Source organism: Colossoma macropomum, unplaced genomic scaffold (genome assembly GCF_904425465.1).
Source record: "Colossoma macropomum unplaced genomic scaffold, Colossoma_macropomum, whole genome shotgun sequence".
NCBI lineage: Eukaryota > Metazoa > Chordata > Actinopteri > Characiformes > Serrasalmidae > Colossoma > Colossoma macropomum.
The window spans coordinates 27,988,974-28,007,407 of NW_023494799.1; the positions used below are offsets into that span (position 1 = coordinate 27,988,974).

The 18,434-nt window shown below is 38.8% G+C and overlaps 1 protein-coding gene across 1 annotated transcript in view; it reads left to right on the top strand.

Moving 5' to 3' along the window:
* The window catches only part of ttll7 (tubulin tyrosine ligase-like family, member 7), a 103,445-nt gene that overhangs the window by 54,572 nt on the left and 30,439 nt on the right, over nt 1-18,434 (top strand). The window contains exons 10-13 of the mRNA XM_036586999.1: nt 4,266-4,360; nt 9,731-9,878; nt 10,585-10,658; nt 15,501-15,636. Of these exons, the coding sequence (XP_036442892.1) occupies nt 4,266-4,360; nt 9,731-9,878; nt 10,585-10,658; nt 15,501-15,636 (453 nt within the window). The remainder of the gene's footprint in view (nt 1-4,265; nt 4,361-9,730; nt 9,879-10,584; nt 10,659-15,500; nt 15,637-18,434) is intronic.

The following is an 18,434-nucleotide window of genomic DNA, read 5'->3' on the forward strand; positions in this document are numbered from 1 at the left end:
GTAAGTCAAATGTGGGGCTACTGTCGCAAACATACACTGCGCACCTACTAAATACCACAACCAGTTTATATTGAATATTAAATTTACATTAAATTTGTGTCAAGTTGTTCTTATCTCTAATCTATAGGCCGAACTACTTTTGTATTAAATATGAACTAGAGAAATAGAGGACACTGCTTTTACGCAAGTAATGTTTTACGGAAGGTGTCTCTACTTTCACTCACACATGTCCACCATGTTCAGTACCAGCCAATGATAAAACAAATGACACATTCTTGACATTAAATTGATTCAAAGAATTTATTTGCTTGTCATTTAATGTTTATGTTTGCAGTTTAGTTAAAAAAAAGCTCTATTTCTATTTGTTGCTTCATTCTTTGAAATTATAACCTTTTAATGTTATTTCAACCATCTCCATGTTGTGGCTGATATTAATGTAGTCATGAATGCATATTTTCTCTCATAGAAAGTGTTTGTTTTTTATCTTAGATGTTTAGCCTTTATTTGCTGCTGTTTGGGATATCCTGGAATATCCTGCAGAGATTAAAGAAACTGTACCCACCAACCCCGCTCTTTCCTAATTTTGCCTTTTTGTATAGATAACAGTAATAAGGTGCTAGACAAGTTTTCTTAACAGCTCATGCAGTGTGAGGTGAGTGTCCATTTCTTGTTAGCAAAATTAGCCTCATGGTTTTAAAAAATTATTGAAACCCAGTTTAGGCAACAAACATGTTTTGGCTGAATTACTACATGCTCTGCTGCTTTTGGAGTGCGGGCAATTGTTAATTTTATTTTTTATTTTTTTGGTTAAACTGTCACTTTAATAAGTTGTAGCTTCAGAACCATACTAAACCTCTACTTAAAGGGCTCATATAATTAAAAATAAGTTTCCTTCTTTTTTGAAATAAAAGTCTTTGATATAGCATGTAAATGATAAAGTTTCAACAGATGAACCATTGACTCCCCAGTCCATACAATGTAAACACAGCTGCAAAAACAGCCTGTTTTGAATTACTTGTTTTTGTGAAGTCATGAATACCCGTGCATTTTTATATATCCACCATTTCAGCCTACTGCAGTTAAGCTCCGTGGATTCATGCTCAAGTTATGAGTTTTTGAGCACAAACTACTTTTTGAATGATGCATGATACAGTGTGGCCAATCACAAAAGAGCTCATTAACATATATCAGTTTTACAGACACAGTAACAAAAACAGACTGTTTAATTCTAAGGAAAAAAGGGAGGTTAGAAAATGGTCATGTAAGAATGAATTATACACCTTTTGGTGCATAAACCCTCACAAACCTTGTAAGTGGTCCTTGGGGGGAAAATGAAATGAGAAATGCAGGATATGGCCAATTTAATACATAACAGAGGATGGCTTATTCATAGTTGCACATTGTTGTGAGAGAAATAAAAAGAATAGACGTTATTGCTACGGTTGGTTTTTACTGCACTGACAAATGTTGGAATTGCCTTGTTTTATTTTCAGAAATTTTGCTTCTAAATAAAAGCGTGTCAGGACCAAGTTGCTAGGAACGTTCCAGAAGAACGTATCCGATGGTCGTGTCTTAGCTCTTCCGCTGAGAGGTGTGCGGCCCTTCGAGAAGTGCCACTTCTACTGTTATTCGACCTCGCTTTTTTTTTTTTTCCCTTTTTTCCCATAGCCTGCAATTCAATCAGTGCACTGCTTTGGTCCTTTTGTTACACTGAGCAGCTCTCGGGCCATCTGGAGAGACAGGGCAAAGGATTGATTTTGGCATGTTACAAATAACACTTGATACCTGAATTCAGTGCCCCTGACAACTGTTTACCTTCTAAAAAGAAAGGGGGCCATTATTATAAGATTGTGGAGGAGTTTCAGGGGCGGGAGGGCAGAGGGTTTGGAAGGGGTGGTGGGGAAAGTTATGAACTTCAGTGGCTACACTCATTAGGAGAAAGCGCGATCCACTCTCCAGACATAGTAGATTCTCTTTCACTGTAAGCATGTAGTAGAGATGACACTCAGTCTAGTTCTTAGCAATACTCCCACAGTGGGCTATGGAGGAGGATGCTGACTGCTAGTGGGAGGCGGCACTTTAGCTGAGTGCAAGGGAAAGGGGATAAGTGACAGAGAGAGAGAGAGAGAGAGAGAGAGAGACAGACAGAGAGACTGTGCTGTCTGACAGGAGATGCTAACATCTTATCAAGTGGCAGCTTGTCCCAGCCCAACAGGATGTATGAGTAGACATAGGTCAAAGGTCACATTGACCCCCACTCAAACTGCCCCCCTCACAAAAGTGTCTCCTTCAATACATTCTTCTTTCTGAACAGTGCTTTTTTTTCTTTTCTTCAGATCATATTTTGAGTGTTAACCCTTAGAAGTCCTGAATTTCTGCTTTCTTTTTGCTCTACTAGTGAAATGTAATTATGTTGCATTACATATTTATTTACATAGTGAGTTACACAAAGTGCAGTCATGTGTAAAAGTTTTGGCACCCGTTTAATTTTTTTCCAATAAATAAATAGAATAAATAGAAATTATGCACTTAATTTTTTTTTGCTGTTTTGTTGTGAGACTAGATAAATCTGATTTTTTCTGAATTTGATCACATTCTTTGCATATCAAATACATGCTAGAACAGTGTTGAGAAATCATGTTATTGAAGTAGAAGAGCACAGATTATTGTTCTGTTTACATATGTGATGCTTGGTGAACTCAAAAAAAGCAACTGTTGAAAATGGGATATTTTTGCAGCTTTTTTCCATATGTGTACTATATAGAATAGGGAGTGAATTATATGGGGTTTTTTTTCAATAAACCATGAGAGAAGTTTTCCCAAAAGAAGTTTTGATGATATGAAAGGACTTTTATTCTCAGTATATTTTAGGAATGGTTTTGGACGACCAAGAACTTGCTGGAACACAGTTGATCCATCATCTTGGTTGTCAGCTTGCCAATGGCAGAGACATTGGTGACTGGTCAAGTGAATTTATGTCACTGGTGAAAGTTTTATTCAAGGGTGATGAAAAAATATTACATTTTTGCTCTCTGAAAAATCACGCTTGGTATACAAAATATCATCATTAGGGTTATCATGATACCAGAAATGTTCACTTTGATACAAAGTGTAGTATACCATTGCCCAATACCAGAATGATACTATGGCAGAAAAAACCCAATAAACATCCTGTGTTTACTGCATTGAACTCACAAAAGTAAATTATTGTATCTTAGCAGAGTATAGAATACAGTATGTATAGAAGTTGTGCTAGCTTGTTCTGATTAGCTGTCCTTTATTGTGCCTTGTTCAAAAAAACAGTCCAGGCTGAAACATTCCTCTTAACTTCAAAGTGAATAGGTGAAGCTAAACTACTATCAGGTGAAGAGGTAGATATATGTAAATGTGTTGATTTTTGTGACTTCAAAAAAAAAAAAAACAGTAAATTTAAAACAGACTTTTTGTTTACTGCTTAAATTCTACATACAGGCTGTTTGGTGAAACTTTGAAACAGTGCTTACATACGTTTACGTTTACACACTCTTTAACTTGGAAAATTTGTCTGATACACACTATATTTTCGATTAAATATTATACACAATTATTTAAATGAAAAGTATCTACTCCTTCTGATGAGTGAATTCAGCTACTTTAAGGTACACTCATTGCTGACACATGCATTAGTTTGTGGATACACAGCTTGTATAATCTCCATATAAAAGCATTGTCAGTAGAATAGGATGCTCTTGAGCAACCATGCCCAGTACCATGTATCGGCTATAAGGGGGTATAAAGCCCCCCAATATTGGGCTGTGGAGCAGTGGAACTTCATTCTCTAGAGTGATGGATGATTGTGATGAACTAATTGTCCGACATCAGTAACCGACCATACTAATGCCTTTGTTTTGAATGCAATCAAATCCTCTCAGCAATGTTTTGGCATCTAGTGTAGAGTCTTTACAGAAGAGCTGAGGCTGTTACTGCTTCAAACGAGGACACACTCCTCTTGGACAAACTCTTGGACATAGTTTAGGCCCTTTGAATAAAGAGTTGAAAGCATTGCAAGTTAGCGTGTTGAATTGTTTACCTTAAAATAGTTCTGAAACATTGAACTTTTGATACCTCACACAACAATAATTTATACATATGTTTGAATAAATGTATTAGTACTCTGATAAACCACGCTGGGTGTGTAAAGGCTTTTTAATTTGGAAAGCGAGGGAGGCAAAAAACTCCTCCAACCACAAAAAAAGAAGTAATCTCACTCTTGTGTTTCTTTCCAGATCAATCGAGCACCGAGTTTTGGGACCGATCAGAAGATTGATTATGATGTGAAGAAGGGGGTCTTGCTCAACGCCCTGAAACTGCTGAACATCAGGTGAGCTCTGAAGCTCCTCTCCTTCCAGAACCTTTTCTCTTGGCAGTCCCATTAGAACAGGGGGGAGGAAGTTAAACAAAAAGAACAGGTTCAACCTCTGGATGTTTAAGGCCTCTGAATGTTTTAGGCCTCATCGATCTGCTTGATTTCACCACTGAAGACTGGAGAGTCTTTGATGTGTGGGAGCGCCCCTCGTTATTTCGGGCGGTACAGCTTATAAGAGAACATTTTTGGACACACTCACAAGCCGCTTGTTTATGCTTGTTTATTATGGGTAGGAATCAGTGGAAGAGGGTAAGCAGTACTCTTAGCTTTGTGGACTCACTTAGTCATATCGAGTTTGGTGCATGTGTTCCTGCAAATTTGTGTTCCTTCACATGTTTTTGTGTTTATGGGCTTGCTCATGTGTCTCTACAATTTTATGTCATTTTTTCTACTTAAGGAGAAAATCCACTTATGAAGCTCATGTGGTCTTATGTGACAAAAACAGTCATAAGTCATGTTTACACGGGATAATTTTCCAACTTCGTTTTATCCCGTTTTTCCTACTGTATCGTTATAAATGAGGTTTGTGCCTCATTCAAAAAGCGGTCTAAACTGAAACACTCCTTGTAACTGAAACATGAATGGGCGGGCTAAGCTGCTGTAGACTGAATAGGTGGATATTTGTAAATGTTTTCAGAACATGACAAAAACTATATATGTACCGTATGGACTGGGGAGTGAACACTACGTTTTGAGACTTCAACAATGTTTACAGTGTTCAAACTTTTTTATTATCAAAAAAGTGAGGAGAGTTTGTTTCATCATATGGGCCCTTCAAGTGTGAGTATGTTTTAGGAATAGTATTGATCATCCAGGCATTTTCTTAGTCAACAGAAGACTGATTTTCAAATAAAGTGTAGGGCTATTCAGAAAATGTTGTTGCACATGCTAAAAGGATTGAATTCCATGCAATGACGAAAATAGATTATAGCCACACTTGTATGAAGGAACTTTGTGTGAGCATGTGTATGTAGTGTACTTACCTCGATTCAGTTATTTTGTCAAGTCCTAATGTTCATGGAAGTTGTATTCAATTATTTGTGAAATCGTCTCACCATATAATGTGTGTTATATCAAACAGCATTTCCCCTCTGCCCAAATCTCTCTGTTTATGGTAGTTGCGGTCCATCAGATAATTTAAACACCACGGATTAAATCCACAGTAACGTTGCAGCAAGGATTCACAAGCTGAGGCACCCTCTGCTATGCCAAATAACACAGAGTCTTACCTTTAATAAACCATTAACAAAGGTAATGAACCATTTCACTTCCCGTTTCGAGCTTTGTGACAGCAGCCATTCATTATTATAGAGAAAATGAAATATTTGTACATTTTAACTACAATTCACATTGTTTTATGTACTGCTTCTGTTTTTACACAGTTAAAATTACAAGTTTTATTATATTAAATGACAAGTATTATTATTTCGTGTTTGTTGTTTTGCCAAAAAAACAGCACTACGGTTTTTACAGACTTGAGGCTTGAATGCCAAATACAGTATGCAAGACTGCCAACTCACAAGCTCTGCATTATAAGGTTGTATTTCCCCACTTAAAACCTGTTACGACAACTTTGAATAATTTAGCATATTGTTACAATTGCGCCACCTGCGATTTCACAGTTTCAATATAAAAATGATTAATTGTTCATTCCTACTATGAGGTTTGTGTGTGTTTATGTACCAAATACAGTTTAATACATAACCGTTTTCCAACCTCTCTTTATTTCTTAGAATTCAACAGGATTTTTTTGTTATTGTGCCTGATATATGTAAATGACCTCTCCTCTGTTGGCTGCCTCATTCAGAAAGTAGTCCAGGCTGAAACACACTGGAGCTAAACTGCTATAATCTGAATAGACAGATATATGTACAGCACTATACAAAAGTCACCTTTCCAGACAAAACAGCCATTAAGTACAGTTAAATTCTATTCAGTTTTTCAGTGTTTAGTGCATCCGTCATTTGCCTTCATATCAGCTTCACTTCCTCCTGGGAGACCTGCTTACAGTTTTTCAAAGAAATCTGCTGAAATGTTTTTCCAGAAGTCTCCAAAGTTCAGTTTTGGAAGTCGGTTGCATTGATTTGCTTCTCACAGTTCAAATAATCCTAGACACATTTAGTGATGTTTAGGTCTCGTGATCTGTCATTGTTCTGAGAACACCAGCTTCTTTGTTTGATGTGCAATTTTTCTTTTTTTGTGTCTATTTTCTTTTTCTCAGTGAGGCTTCTTGATAGCTACACATCCTTTCAGACTCTAGCACTGAGTTATCTCTTTACTGTGGAAGGATGGACAGAAACACCTGTGGATTTGTTCAGATCAAGAGTGGAGCTTGATTTTCTCCTCTCTCTTAAAGATGAAGACTTCAAGCACTGTTAATCTGATGGTAGCAGTTTAGGTGGTCTGTCAGTTCTTGCACAGTTGTTAGAAGTTCAATTTTCTCTATATCTTTTTTATCATTTTTTGAAGTCCAGTTTTCTCACTGATTTTCATTGACCTCCCCCTTTCTTATGCAAGTAGATTATCTTATATCTAACCTTCTCAGAAACATCATCTTGTACTTAATGGCTTTCCTGACTGGAAATTAAATGAAGGGTGGTCTTCAACCTTCGCGCAGCATTGAAAAAAAGCTGTGAATTTAAAAGGTTGTTTTTACAGTATTTTTTCAGTAGCACAAACTTGGGAGTGGGTGGTACGTTTTGAAACTTTTAACAATTTTTCAATACTACATCAAACTCCTTTATTTTACAAAGTGCGATAATTTACATCCAAATAACAATTTAGATAAATAGCCACGTTGACTGACAGAATCTTAGTTGTTTAATTTTCTTAGTTGCTTGTCGACTTAGAGGCGGCAGTGCTAGTGTATACATTCATTTCTATCTTGATATAGAGCACATTATAAATAGGAGCATGTGCCGTAAGTGCTTATGTGTGGATTTGTAGCCACCCCTGCCTGTGTGTGCACGCGGACAGCAGTCCCCAGGCAGTACACAGAGCCGCACTGATTGATCATCTTGGACCTGACCTCCGAGCTTGGACTGTCCTCCGCCTGGCTAAATATAGTCCAGCGAAGTAACAGTGGCACTACATCAGGACATAGGAGGAGGTGAACGCATGGTGGCTCACTGGATCACGTTTCAAGCGTAAATGTATAAAGATGTATTGCGATCCTCTTGTCACATCGAATTCCTCCCTGTCTGTCCAGATGTTTAGCTCAGCCCTGCGGATCTCCAGCCTGAGACCTGATCCTGCCTGACAGGCAGCGTAGTGCACCATTAAACAGGCACTATATCCTCAGTGACTGAGTGACCTATCGCTTCCTGTTTCCTCCATTCCGGAAAGTTAGCACGTCCTCCTGAGTGCTGGAAAGCTGTAATACACCGGCTCTGTGGGCTCTTTCTCACAGTGTCACGGATATAAAGGAAACTCGAAAGCATGAAGGCCCGTATAGCGAAAAAAATGAGACCAGTCCTCAGAATTCAGGACACCCAGTGACCCTAGGCAGCCTCAGCACAACAGCAAATTTAAAGGGCCAGTGAGTGTAGAAATAAAAAAAAACTGCTGGATCCTTTCCAGCAAAACCCATATGATGAATCTGCTGAGCTGGGCAAGTTTGGGAGGCTTTCTAATTTTACTTCTCCTTATTTTATTATGTAAAAGGACGCATTGTGATTGATCTCTGAAGGTAGTGATGCAATTGTGCTATAAGATTACATTATAATTATTAATACAGTACTGTGCAAAAGTCAGAGACCACCTTTTTATTTAATTTCCAGTGATTTCCAGCCATTAAGTACAAGTTATTCATTTTTCAGAATCAGAAAAAAAGCAGGAAACCTTTTTTTGCAGAAAATTGCACAAAACCCTCCAACACAGTATAATATCAAATCTGTCAGTATTTAATTGGTGGCTGCCATAAGTGCCTTGCAGATTTCTTTCTCATGTGCATTTGAAATGGTTAAAAGCGATGTTTCTGATGAAGTTAGATGTAAGATAATCCACTTGCACAAAGAAGGGGAAAGCCAAAGGAGTATAAGTGAAAACCACCAGTGGACCACCAGTCTGTCACCATCAGATAAGCAGTACTTAAAGCTTTCATCTTTGAGAGACAGGCGAAAACCAGAGGGCATTTTTATTGTTTAAATATTGCTCTTTTAGGGCTCAGAAGACTTAATGATGATTTCCCTAAAATTCTTTAGGAGAAATAGCTTAAGACGCAGGAGATATTTGATACAAGAGAGATAAAGGAGAAACGAGTGTTTACTTACAGAAAATGAGTGTTATTATCTTGACAAATCTGAGCACAGTGTGTGACTTTGTTGCGATGTCTACTAAATTTCAGATGAAACGTGTGAGATTTTCCCAGGAGAAATATCTGAGCAGCAGGAGGCTTAAGCAGAAATCTCCATTGTCTTTCTATCTTATCTCATTATTGTCTTGGAGATGCTACAGTGATATTAGGGAGATCTCTTTTTTGATATTTCTTTCCTGTGGGAAATCAAGCTCCACTCTTGCTTTAGATCTGAAAAAAATCCACAAGGGTTTCTGTCCATTCTTCCACTGTGAGGAGACAACTGAAGCTATGGGTCTGAAAGGATGTGTAGCTGAGAAGAAGCCCTCACTGAGAAAAGGAACTAGACAACAAAGGAGAAAATTGCACTAGAACACCAAAACTGGACATCACAGATGTTTGTACCTGGGATTACTTGGATCATGAAAAAGCAGGAAATGTAACCAACTTCTAAGACTGAACTTTTTTTCTTTTCTGAAGACTTCTTTAAAACTGACAGTATGTTTCATGTACAATTGAAAAACTGGAAGGCAAAGGGAGAACATGCTAAATACTGTAAATTTGGTGTTGTATTTTGTTGTTGAGGCTTCTTTGTACTTTTCTGTTAAATATATGTTTTCTCTGAATAACTTCTGACAGAATAACTTGTACTAAATGGCGATTTTGAGTGAAAACTAATTAAATCAAGGGAGGTCTTTCTGGGTTGTTCCTGACACTGAAAAAAATGATAACTTATATGTAACAGGCTTGTATTTAATAGCATGACAGTCATTCTATCCAAATGTATACAAAATTGCATTATTTTTGTTGTCTAAATTCTACTAATATGTAAGCAGCTCCTCCAGTCATATTTGTGTATTCAGTGTATTATTAAAAATCATTCTGAATTGTACCACAATAATCAAATTGAATCATGTTGCAATCTGAAATTTCATACTGAATAACTTCCTGACAAATCGTAATCGAATTCAGTCATTGTGACATCGTCTAACACCCTGATTGGTGCTGTATTTTGTTTTTTCCTCATACAGAGCAAGTGATAAGCGACGGAATCTGGCCCAGCAGAAGGCCGAAGCGCAGCGGCGTCTCTATGGACAAGGCTCTATGAAGAAGCTGTCAGCGGGCTCCTCTGAGTGGGAGAAGCAGCGCCTCACGCTGGAGCGGAGGAAAGAGGAACTGGTATGACTTAATTTTTTTCTCCACTGGGAAACTTTCTCCAAGAACTTCTTTTGAGGCACAAGTATAGCGCTTTGTTGGCACTTCAGGGCGACAATGTGTTATTTAATTATTCATGTTCGGGAATTACGGGGGCGACGCGTTTCAAACTTTTAAGTGGCAGGTCGGCGAGAAGGTGCGCCGCACTCCAGTCCGTCTCTTGATTGGTCTTTTGGTCAAGCTTTATTGTATCAAGTGATGAATGAATGTAAAATTGCTGCAGGTAGGTGGTATTTTCAAAGGGCAAGGCGAGAAGCACATAAGAGGGTGAGAGCGTGGGATCGGGGGTTGAGTGAGTGAGCATGTTCTAGTGTTTAGCAGAGATCAGTGACTATAATTGGAGGCACCCCGCTGCTCCGCTGCAAATTGACCAGCTGACCTTTTCACAATTACAGTTTTTGATGTATTAAAATGGGAAAGTGGGAGTTAAATCCATATGAATTATGAATTGGCTTCCCGTATTAACAAGTGCAAGGGAGAGGCCATTTTTGCATGCAGCTCTTTGTTCGCTCTCTAACTCTCCGACTTCATTAAGGTGCCTCTAATGGGCTAACGAGTCATACGTCGTTAGTTGGAGCGGGCCTGTTTGAACGATACTGCTGTGCTGGAGAAACAGAATCAGATCTTCTGTTTTTCACTTCCCTCACCTTTGCTATATTTTTTGTTTCAGAAAGAACGACTGGCCCAGGTTCGCAAGCAGATCTCCCGGGAGGAGCATGAAAAGCGTCATCTGGGGAACTACAGGTAGGAAGAGGCTCGGAGCGTCTCCTCCCGAGGGATGCCTCTCCCGGGCACAACTTACATTTACAGGGTCAGGTAAGGAGCAGGGCGCTCCCGGGAGGAAAACGGTGGCAGAGAAAGCGACGCAGCGCGGCTTGAGTCAAGAGGAGGGGAAGGAGAAAGCAAGCAGTGCTCCAAATGAGAAAAGACAGCGGTCAGGGCCTGAATTCTGTGCTCCCCAGTATGCACACACACACTTAAACACACATGCACGTGCTTTAGACGTGCTGAGCTTCTCTCTGACGTGAGGCCTTGCAGAACAGAGGTCGTCAATTTTTAATACTCACCTGTCAGACGAGCAGATGCCCACTTCAGAAGATAAGTCAGAGGCCGTTTGGCTTCAACTAGTCCATTGCTCGTCGGTAATGCTCTCTTTCTATATCATGGAAAACTGAATTTCCCTTGCTTTTTTGAAATAAAGTAATATATAAACATTGTTGACGTTTAAAAACGTATGGAGTATTATATACGGAAACTATGCTGCAAAATCAGACCGCATTGAAATCATTATTTCTGTGATGTTAAGAACCAACTCGTTTACATATGTAAACCTATTTAGCCTACAGCAGTTTAGCCCTGCCCATTAACATTGAAATTATAAGGAATGTTTCAGCCTGTTTTTGAATGAGGTTCAAAACAGAGCAGCTAATCAGACCTAATTTATCTTATATAAAACTTAAAGGCACAGTAACAGAAACAGCCAACTATTTAATTCTGAGGGATGAAGATAGGTTGGAAAATGGTCAAATAAAAAATAATTTTTTGGTGCATAAAACTGCAAAAATGATGTGGACCTCAAGGGAAGAAAAACAATTCAATAAAAACCTGGTTTCTCATGAAAAAGCAAATTTATTTTTCTACCTTTTTTGAAATAAAAGAATTATTTTGTATCTTGCTATGCTAAGCATCAAAGTCCCAGGGAGCACAGAGTAAAATATGAGAAATGTTTGTATGATACTAAACTTGAGTGTTATTTTATTATTATATTAGATATTTTATTTTATATTAAACATCAAGCAAAGCTTGAATGAAAAATCAGATATAAATATGACAAAACATGGCTTAAAACCACTGAATCACTGTCTAAGAACTGTGTGGGTGTGGCTAATGAGAAGCTTGATTGGCAGCTCTCTGTCCAGCACTCCTAGCCTGCTCCACCACTCATACAGAACTAAACTTATTATCCAGTTTTTATGCAATGGTAACTGGACGAACGAACAATTTTGTGTATGGATGAACGAATGATAGAGCTACAGACAGGTGGTCTGGCTAGCTTTTGGTTATGCTGGGTTAGCTTTAGCTCGCCAAGTTTCTCTGACTCTGAAACTGCTTTGTGTGGGCAGGGCAATAGACATCAGCCTAGTGATTGGTAAGGGCATGCTTACAGAAGCCTTATCCAAGATTAGGACCGTTCAGTTTGCATCAAGGATAGTGAAATACGGCGAAATATATCCATCATTTATTGGTCATTGGAACATTATTCACAGGGTATACTTAGTCGATATTTACTGTTTGCCTGCAAGAACAAGACCTAATTAAAAAGAAAACACACAGTTAGGTTCCCTGGACTTTAAACATGCATTAAACAAACACATTGCACGGCTGGTCCACTGCCAGAACTGGCAAACTGCAAAATTGGCCCACATTAAAACATACCTTTTTGGCCCACATGTCCTAAAGCAGAGCTGGGCCACTGGCCGAGATATGGCAGTGTTTTGGCCTATGTAATCTTTTTATTAAGTGAAAATAAGGTAGTTCAACACAATCTGCCTCAATACAGTGTGAAGGCAAACCTGTGATAATGAGCCCCTCCCCCAAAACAAGCTTAGAATCGCTCCTGGGTGTGACAGTCTTCAAGACAAGTGTGAAAATGCCCATTAGGGAACAGTAACAGGGTTTGAATTAAGGGGAGCTGGAGGGAGGAGGGGGCTTCCCAGGTCTCTCATAAGAGTAAAGGGATCCAGCATAAGAGACATGATTGAACTTTTGGGGGTCATTTCCTTGAATAAAATTAGCATTTTCTGACAAATGAATGCCCTCACATGAAGTCACTGTCTTCTTCATCATGTTTTCATCTTGTTCCTTCCTCTGGATAAAGTGTAAGCTCACTCAGTCTGAATTCTTATTTGAACCATGCAGTGCTATTTGACCCGAATTTTACGCATTTGTCAGAATTGTGATTTGGGTTAACTTGTGGAACCCGCCAAACGTAACTGCTGGCAAGAAAATCAGTATTTTTACTACCTAAAGTAGTATATTTTATTTACATAATTAAGAGAAGAGAGGCTATTAGAACTACTTGCCATGTCTCATCAGTTTTAGTGCAAAAATAATTTATATAGAGACAATTAATTAAGTTAAAGGGTCTAAATCCTGGAACGTTTGATTTTCCTCACTTTTTTTCCCAAAATGAGTTTGATGTAGTACGTAAACATTATTAAAGTTTCAAAACATACTGTTCACCACCGAGTCTGTACAGACCATGTACCAAAACAAAATTGCAAAAAGGCCCAAAGTGAATTCATTGTTTTTCAATGTCACGAAACACCAATGTATTTACATGCATTCTCCTATTCAGCTTACTGCAGCTGATAGCCCCACTCATTCACGTTGATGTCATAAGAAGTGTTTCAGTCCATGCTGCTTTTGGTACAATATATACAGGGCAGCCAAACAAAAAGCAGGTAATGTGCATATGTCAGTCTTGAAGGTACAGGAGCAAAAACAGCCTGTTTAAGTCTAAGAGATGAGAGGTTGGGCAATAATCATGTATAAGTGAATTACGACTGTTTTGGTACATAAACCTGATTGCCTGCAGTAACAACGTTCTTTATAACTTCATCTTGAGTGGGTGGAGCTAAACTGCTGCAGGCTGAATGAACAGTGAAAAAGTACGTCACATACTTATTGTAATTTTTAAACAGGCTGTCTTAGCAAATTCAGCAAGAATGGGCGGGGCTAAACTGCTGTAGGCTGAATATTCAAATACATTTTGTTGATTTTTGTGACATCACAAAAACAGTGAATTCAAAATAAGCTAATTTTTTGCTCAGTTTCCGTATACACTCTCAGAGAGAAGGTATAAAACTGTCACTGGGGCAGGACCCCTCTTGTCAGTGGGGTAGTACCCTCAAGGGTACATCTCAATACCTTTAGTCAGGGAACATAATCGTACCATAATCCATCGAAATTATATTTTCTATGTTGTATTGACTCGACGCACCCCGTCTCCAGGCTTTCATTTATTGCTCTGTTTTTAAACATTAGGTTATGAAAAGGTACAAATACATGCTAGGAGAAATGTATTAAAGGTACTTAATTGGACCTAAAACCACTGTTGTACCTTTGAGGGTACATTTACATTATTCCTTGATGAATGAAAAATGTACCTGCACAGAAACTTTATTTCGAACAGTGTATGGACTGGGAAGTGAACCTTTGAAACTGTGATAATGTAATTATCGCAGTAATGAAATAATGCTTACATAATATGTAAACCTCTTTTAATATATTAAAGGAAGAAGGTATTCAGTTTTTTTGAGATATAAGCCCTACAAGTGGAAAAAATACAAAGACTTAGAATATGGGCTCTTAAAGGAAGGACTGTGCGTCACAACAGCGCCCTGGGCTTTTTTACCACAGCCGCTCCTTATTTGCTCCACTCAAACGCCAAAGCGTCTGGCGCTCCCTAATGAAGACCCCGCGACTGGGATGCGACATTGGGATTTGATTAAGGCACCCTCATTAGACCAGTCTCCTAACTAACCTTTCCTATTTAACTGGAATGAAGTTCAGGTAAGGGGAGGCTGCTTCAAAGAGGAGCCAAAGCCATTTAGCGTCTGTAGCATTTAACACACTGTTCGATGAGTAATTGTGACGAGTCACTCCGGAATAATGCAAGCACTTAAAAGAGCTCAGAGGAATGATGGGAAATGAAGCTACTTCTTAAATAGGTCATTTTCTGGCTGATGTAATTGCTATTCCCTACATCTCTATCCTAATAAAAACACCCCCGAAAAGATGCTGAAACATGAAAAAAAAGTGTGGGAAATATGTGGGTCAGGCTGAGATTGAAACACATGCCATATGTGCAAGACAAGGCCAGAAGTGTCAAAAGCACTTGCGCTGGTAATAGGTTTTTTATTTTTTTTTTTGCCGCTGCGCATGTTTGACCGTAATGCACATATGTAGCTCTTAATGGATTTGAGGGATTTATCCTGAGATCTTAACATTTACATTACTTGATCCCTTGATTATGCCGTGGCTGGCTGAGCTTCTAACTAAAGAGCATGTTCAAACGTCAGAGATACATTCCTAACGTCTGCCATCAAGCCACCCTGTTAGCAGGTTGGGAACTGGGTGAAAATATGTAAATAGAACAGATATTACTTATCACCACCCACCACCAGTTTTTTGTTTATTTAGATTAATGTCCCGCCATTGTTTTTATTGCCCGGACAGCCAGAAGTCGTGAAGTCATTTAAAGATATATTACGTAGATAAAATGTGAAGTTTACACTTGGCGAGTCCCTCGTGTCCGAACGTAAACATTAAACCTGTTAGTTTAGTCTTGGGCCTGGAAATCCTTCCAGCGTGCGAGCTGGCGCATTAGCCGGGCCGCAACAAGTGCTAATAGACATATCAACAAAAGTGCATTACTTTAATACCGAGGGCGGTGCGAAAAGAGTGAGCGAGATTTGTTTAGCTGATATGAAAAGCAGGCACGCTAGGCAGCCATGCGGATCAATCTATCCCACTCACACTTTTTCTTGCCTTTTCTCTCTCCCTCTCTCTTTTTGCTTACAGACGTATTTACCCCCCAGAAGACAAGCTGCTCTTGGAGAAGTATGAGGGTCTCCTCTCGGTTGCTTTTCAGACGTTCCTCGCTGGGCGAGCAGCCTCACTTCAAAAGGAAATGAATAATCCTCTGAAACGAATGAAGGCACGTACCTGGGTCTCAGCTGGCTTTCGTGCTTAGCAACAAACTCAGCTCCCTCTCTCTCTTTCTCTCTCTTTCTCTCTCTACTTACATACCTCTCTCTCGCTCTCTCCCATTCCTCCTTTCTGTACATTTACAATCTTTCTTCAGCCAGAAAATAACAAAAGAAGAAAGGAAAGTGTTGCAGTATACCGTAGCAGAGCATCCTTGCGTTTGCCACGGCGACCTTGTTGCCTGATTCTTAAAAGCTTCGGTCCATGGCGAACGCAGTGTTTTTTGAAGACATTATGAACCTCGCGCAACCCTTCTTTTGTTTCTTTAGCGTGCCTCCGTTTTTACCTCCATCAACCACCCCACCCCACCGCCACCCGGCCTCTGTCGTCATTCTTTATTCGCCTTGAGTTCATCATTTGTGCCGTCCTCCCTCTCAGAAGCCTCTGGATGTTTGAAGAGGATTTTCAAGGCTGAATATGTCATCCCATGCATATAAATGCGCAGCTCTGTTGGAAGACGCTTTTTTAAGGATCGTCCTGTCTGTATACCGGCATTTGATGGAATCTGATCAGTGAGGACTTGGATCGAGAAAATCACAAAGCAGCTCCTTTTGCTTCTGGGCCTTTCTCTGGGAGGGAAGATAGTGCTGACCACGACCATTATTATCAGTTACATTAGTGATCGAGTAATTTACCAATTAATTGAGTTATCAGAGGCCACGAGGCCATAAAAATGGGCTTAATTGAACAATGACAAAGATTCAAATATTATTTGAAAAGATAAACAAGTGAGCTTTTAATAAGTAAGTAAAAACTAGGGCTGCCAAACAATTGAATTACTTGTGGTTAATTACAATGTTACATTTGTCTCATTTGCTGAAATTACACCCTAAAAGATTTTTCATTTAAAAGTGAATAAAATTTATAAGTGGATAAAAAGAGCTTAATCAGAATGTATTTATTATTTTTAATAATTCAGTAACACTGGGCCTTATTCACCAGGCGTCCTTAAGATTAAATTTCTTCTTAAAACCCACTTACGCAGTTTTCACGAAGATTCTGACATTCATCTGTGTTTTTTTTTATTTGGGGTTTGTTCTTAGGTAAGAACAGAATCTATACACACTCTAGAGCACAAAGGTGTGAACAATTCTGCCGTTTAAGAACACAAATCTCAGTCATGAATCTGATGTTGGACCTTTCTCAAGAACACATCTAAGAAAAAACTTAGGAAGATATTGCTGAATGAGGCCCGCTATTTTCATCTTGTTAACATTCAGATGAAAATCACTATTTCCATAGAGTGGAAACTCAATTTTCATCAACATTGTCCAGCGTTCACAGTTCCGCATAATCTATTGAAGATGCTCAGGGTATCGCTTTAAAAGCCATTTAAAAGCTGTATTTGAAAGAGAGGGCTACAATCACAGATTCAGTCTTGAGCAGCTGAGTTCAGTCTGCACTACAACAGTTGTTTTGAAGGCTGAAACTAGGAAAAATATGTTAATATGCATTAAAGAAAACGAGTGCCATTAATAATTTATCAAGTTACTGGATTATTAATGCATTAACTTTGACAGCCATATTAAACATAACATATAACATAACATAAATGGCTCTTCTATCAGTAAGAGAGGCTAGAAGTTATGTAAAACAGCATCTAATCATTGCCAATTCATTAAGAGGATATATTTTAATCAATGATTTTAATTAGAGTTTTATCAGGCAACGTGAAAGCCATAGCGCTAACATACTGCGACAGGGCCGTGCATAAATGTGGCCGGGCGAGCCTGCAAGGTGAATCCTGCGGAGTGTGGGTCTGGCTCATTTGGGCCAGGTTCAGGATTGCTGAGCTTGTGCCATTGCCACGTTAGCCCCTGACCTTCCTCCCTGCTTGTGCTCATTCAGATGCAAGCATCAGGTTTGGCTCTTTCAGCGAAGAATCAGGGCTGTTACTGTATCCATGAAGCCCCAGCATCATTCGAAACAGTAAAAGGACAACTAGCGTTAGCTCTCAGTGTGAGCTTGTAGCAGCCCACTTTCTCCTCGGCTGGTTGCCCGAACAACGTTTTTTAATCTGGATTTGAAGAACAATGTGCAGAGGCAATGAGCACAAAAAAGATGGAATTTAATACACTTATCTCCATTTGAGCTAGAAGAACAGATCAATGGAGAGCTTACTGGGTGTTAACGCAGTGATAGTGTTCCTTGCGGAACAGCGTGCAACATTTCTCATTATGAAACTGCAGAGACGGCTCGAGACAAATCTTCACCAGAGAGCTTTTATTGTCTGCTATGACGAGAATGTGTTGGAACACAGAGTCAGGCATGTGTTCAATCAGTCTCTTTGGAGATAAACTAAAGGAGAAACAAAGAGCTAAAGTAGGAGACCCATTTCACTTTATTAGCTTTATTAGCTTTCTACTAATTAGAACCAGTGGAGTTGCTCTAAAATCATTTGAAAACGGTGATTACAAACTTTTGACTAGTGATTGACTAGTGATACACTAACAGTGTATCTTCGCTTTTGTGACAAAATCTTGTATCTCCAAAACAGTAACTTTACAGGCGATGAAAAAAATGGTCTTAACTTCAAATCGAAGTAAATGGAACAAAAATTACATTTTTATTACATTTTATTACTTGGCAATAAATATGTTTTTTGCTTGTAAAATCATTGTAATAAATACAAATAAACACAGGTGCAGTAAAAAAAAACCCAAGAATTTCTAGTTTTCAAAAAGGTAGTTAATATGAGATAGATTGAAAAACAAAATGTTCACCAAATGGTTTCTGATTTCTCATCGA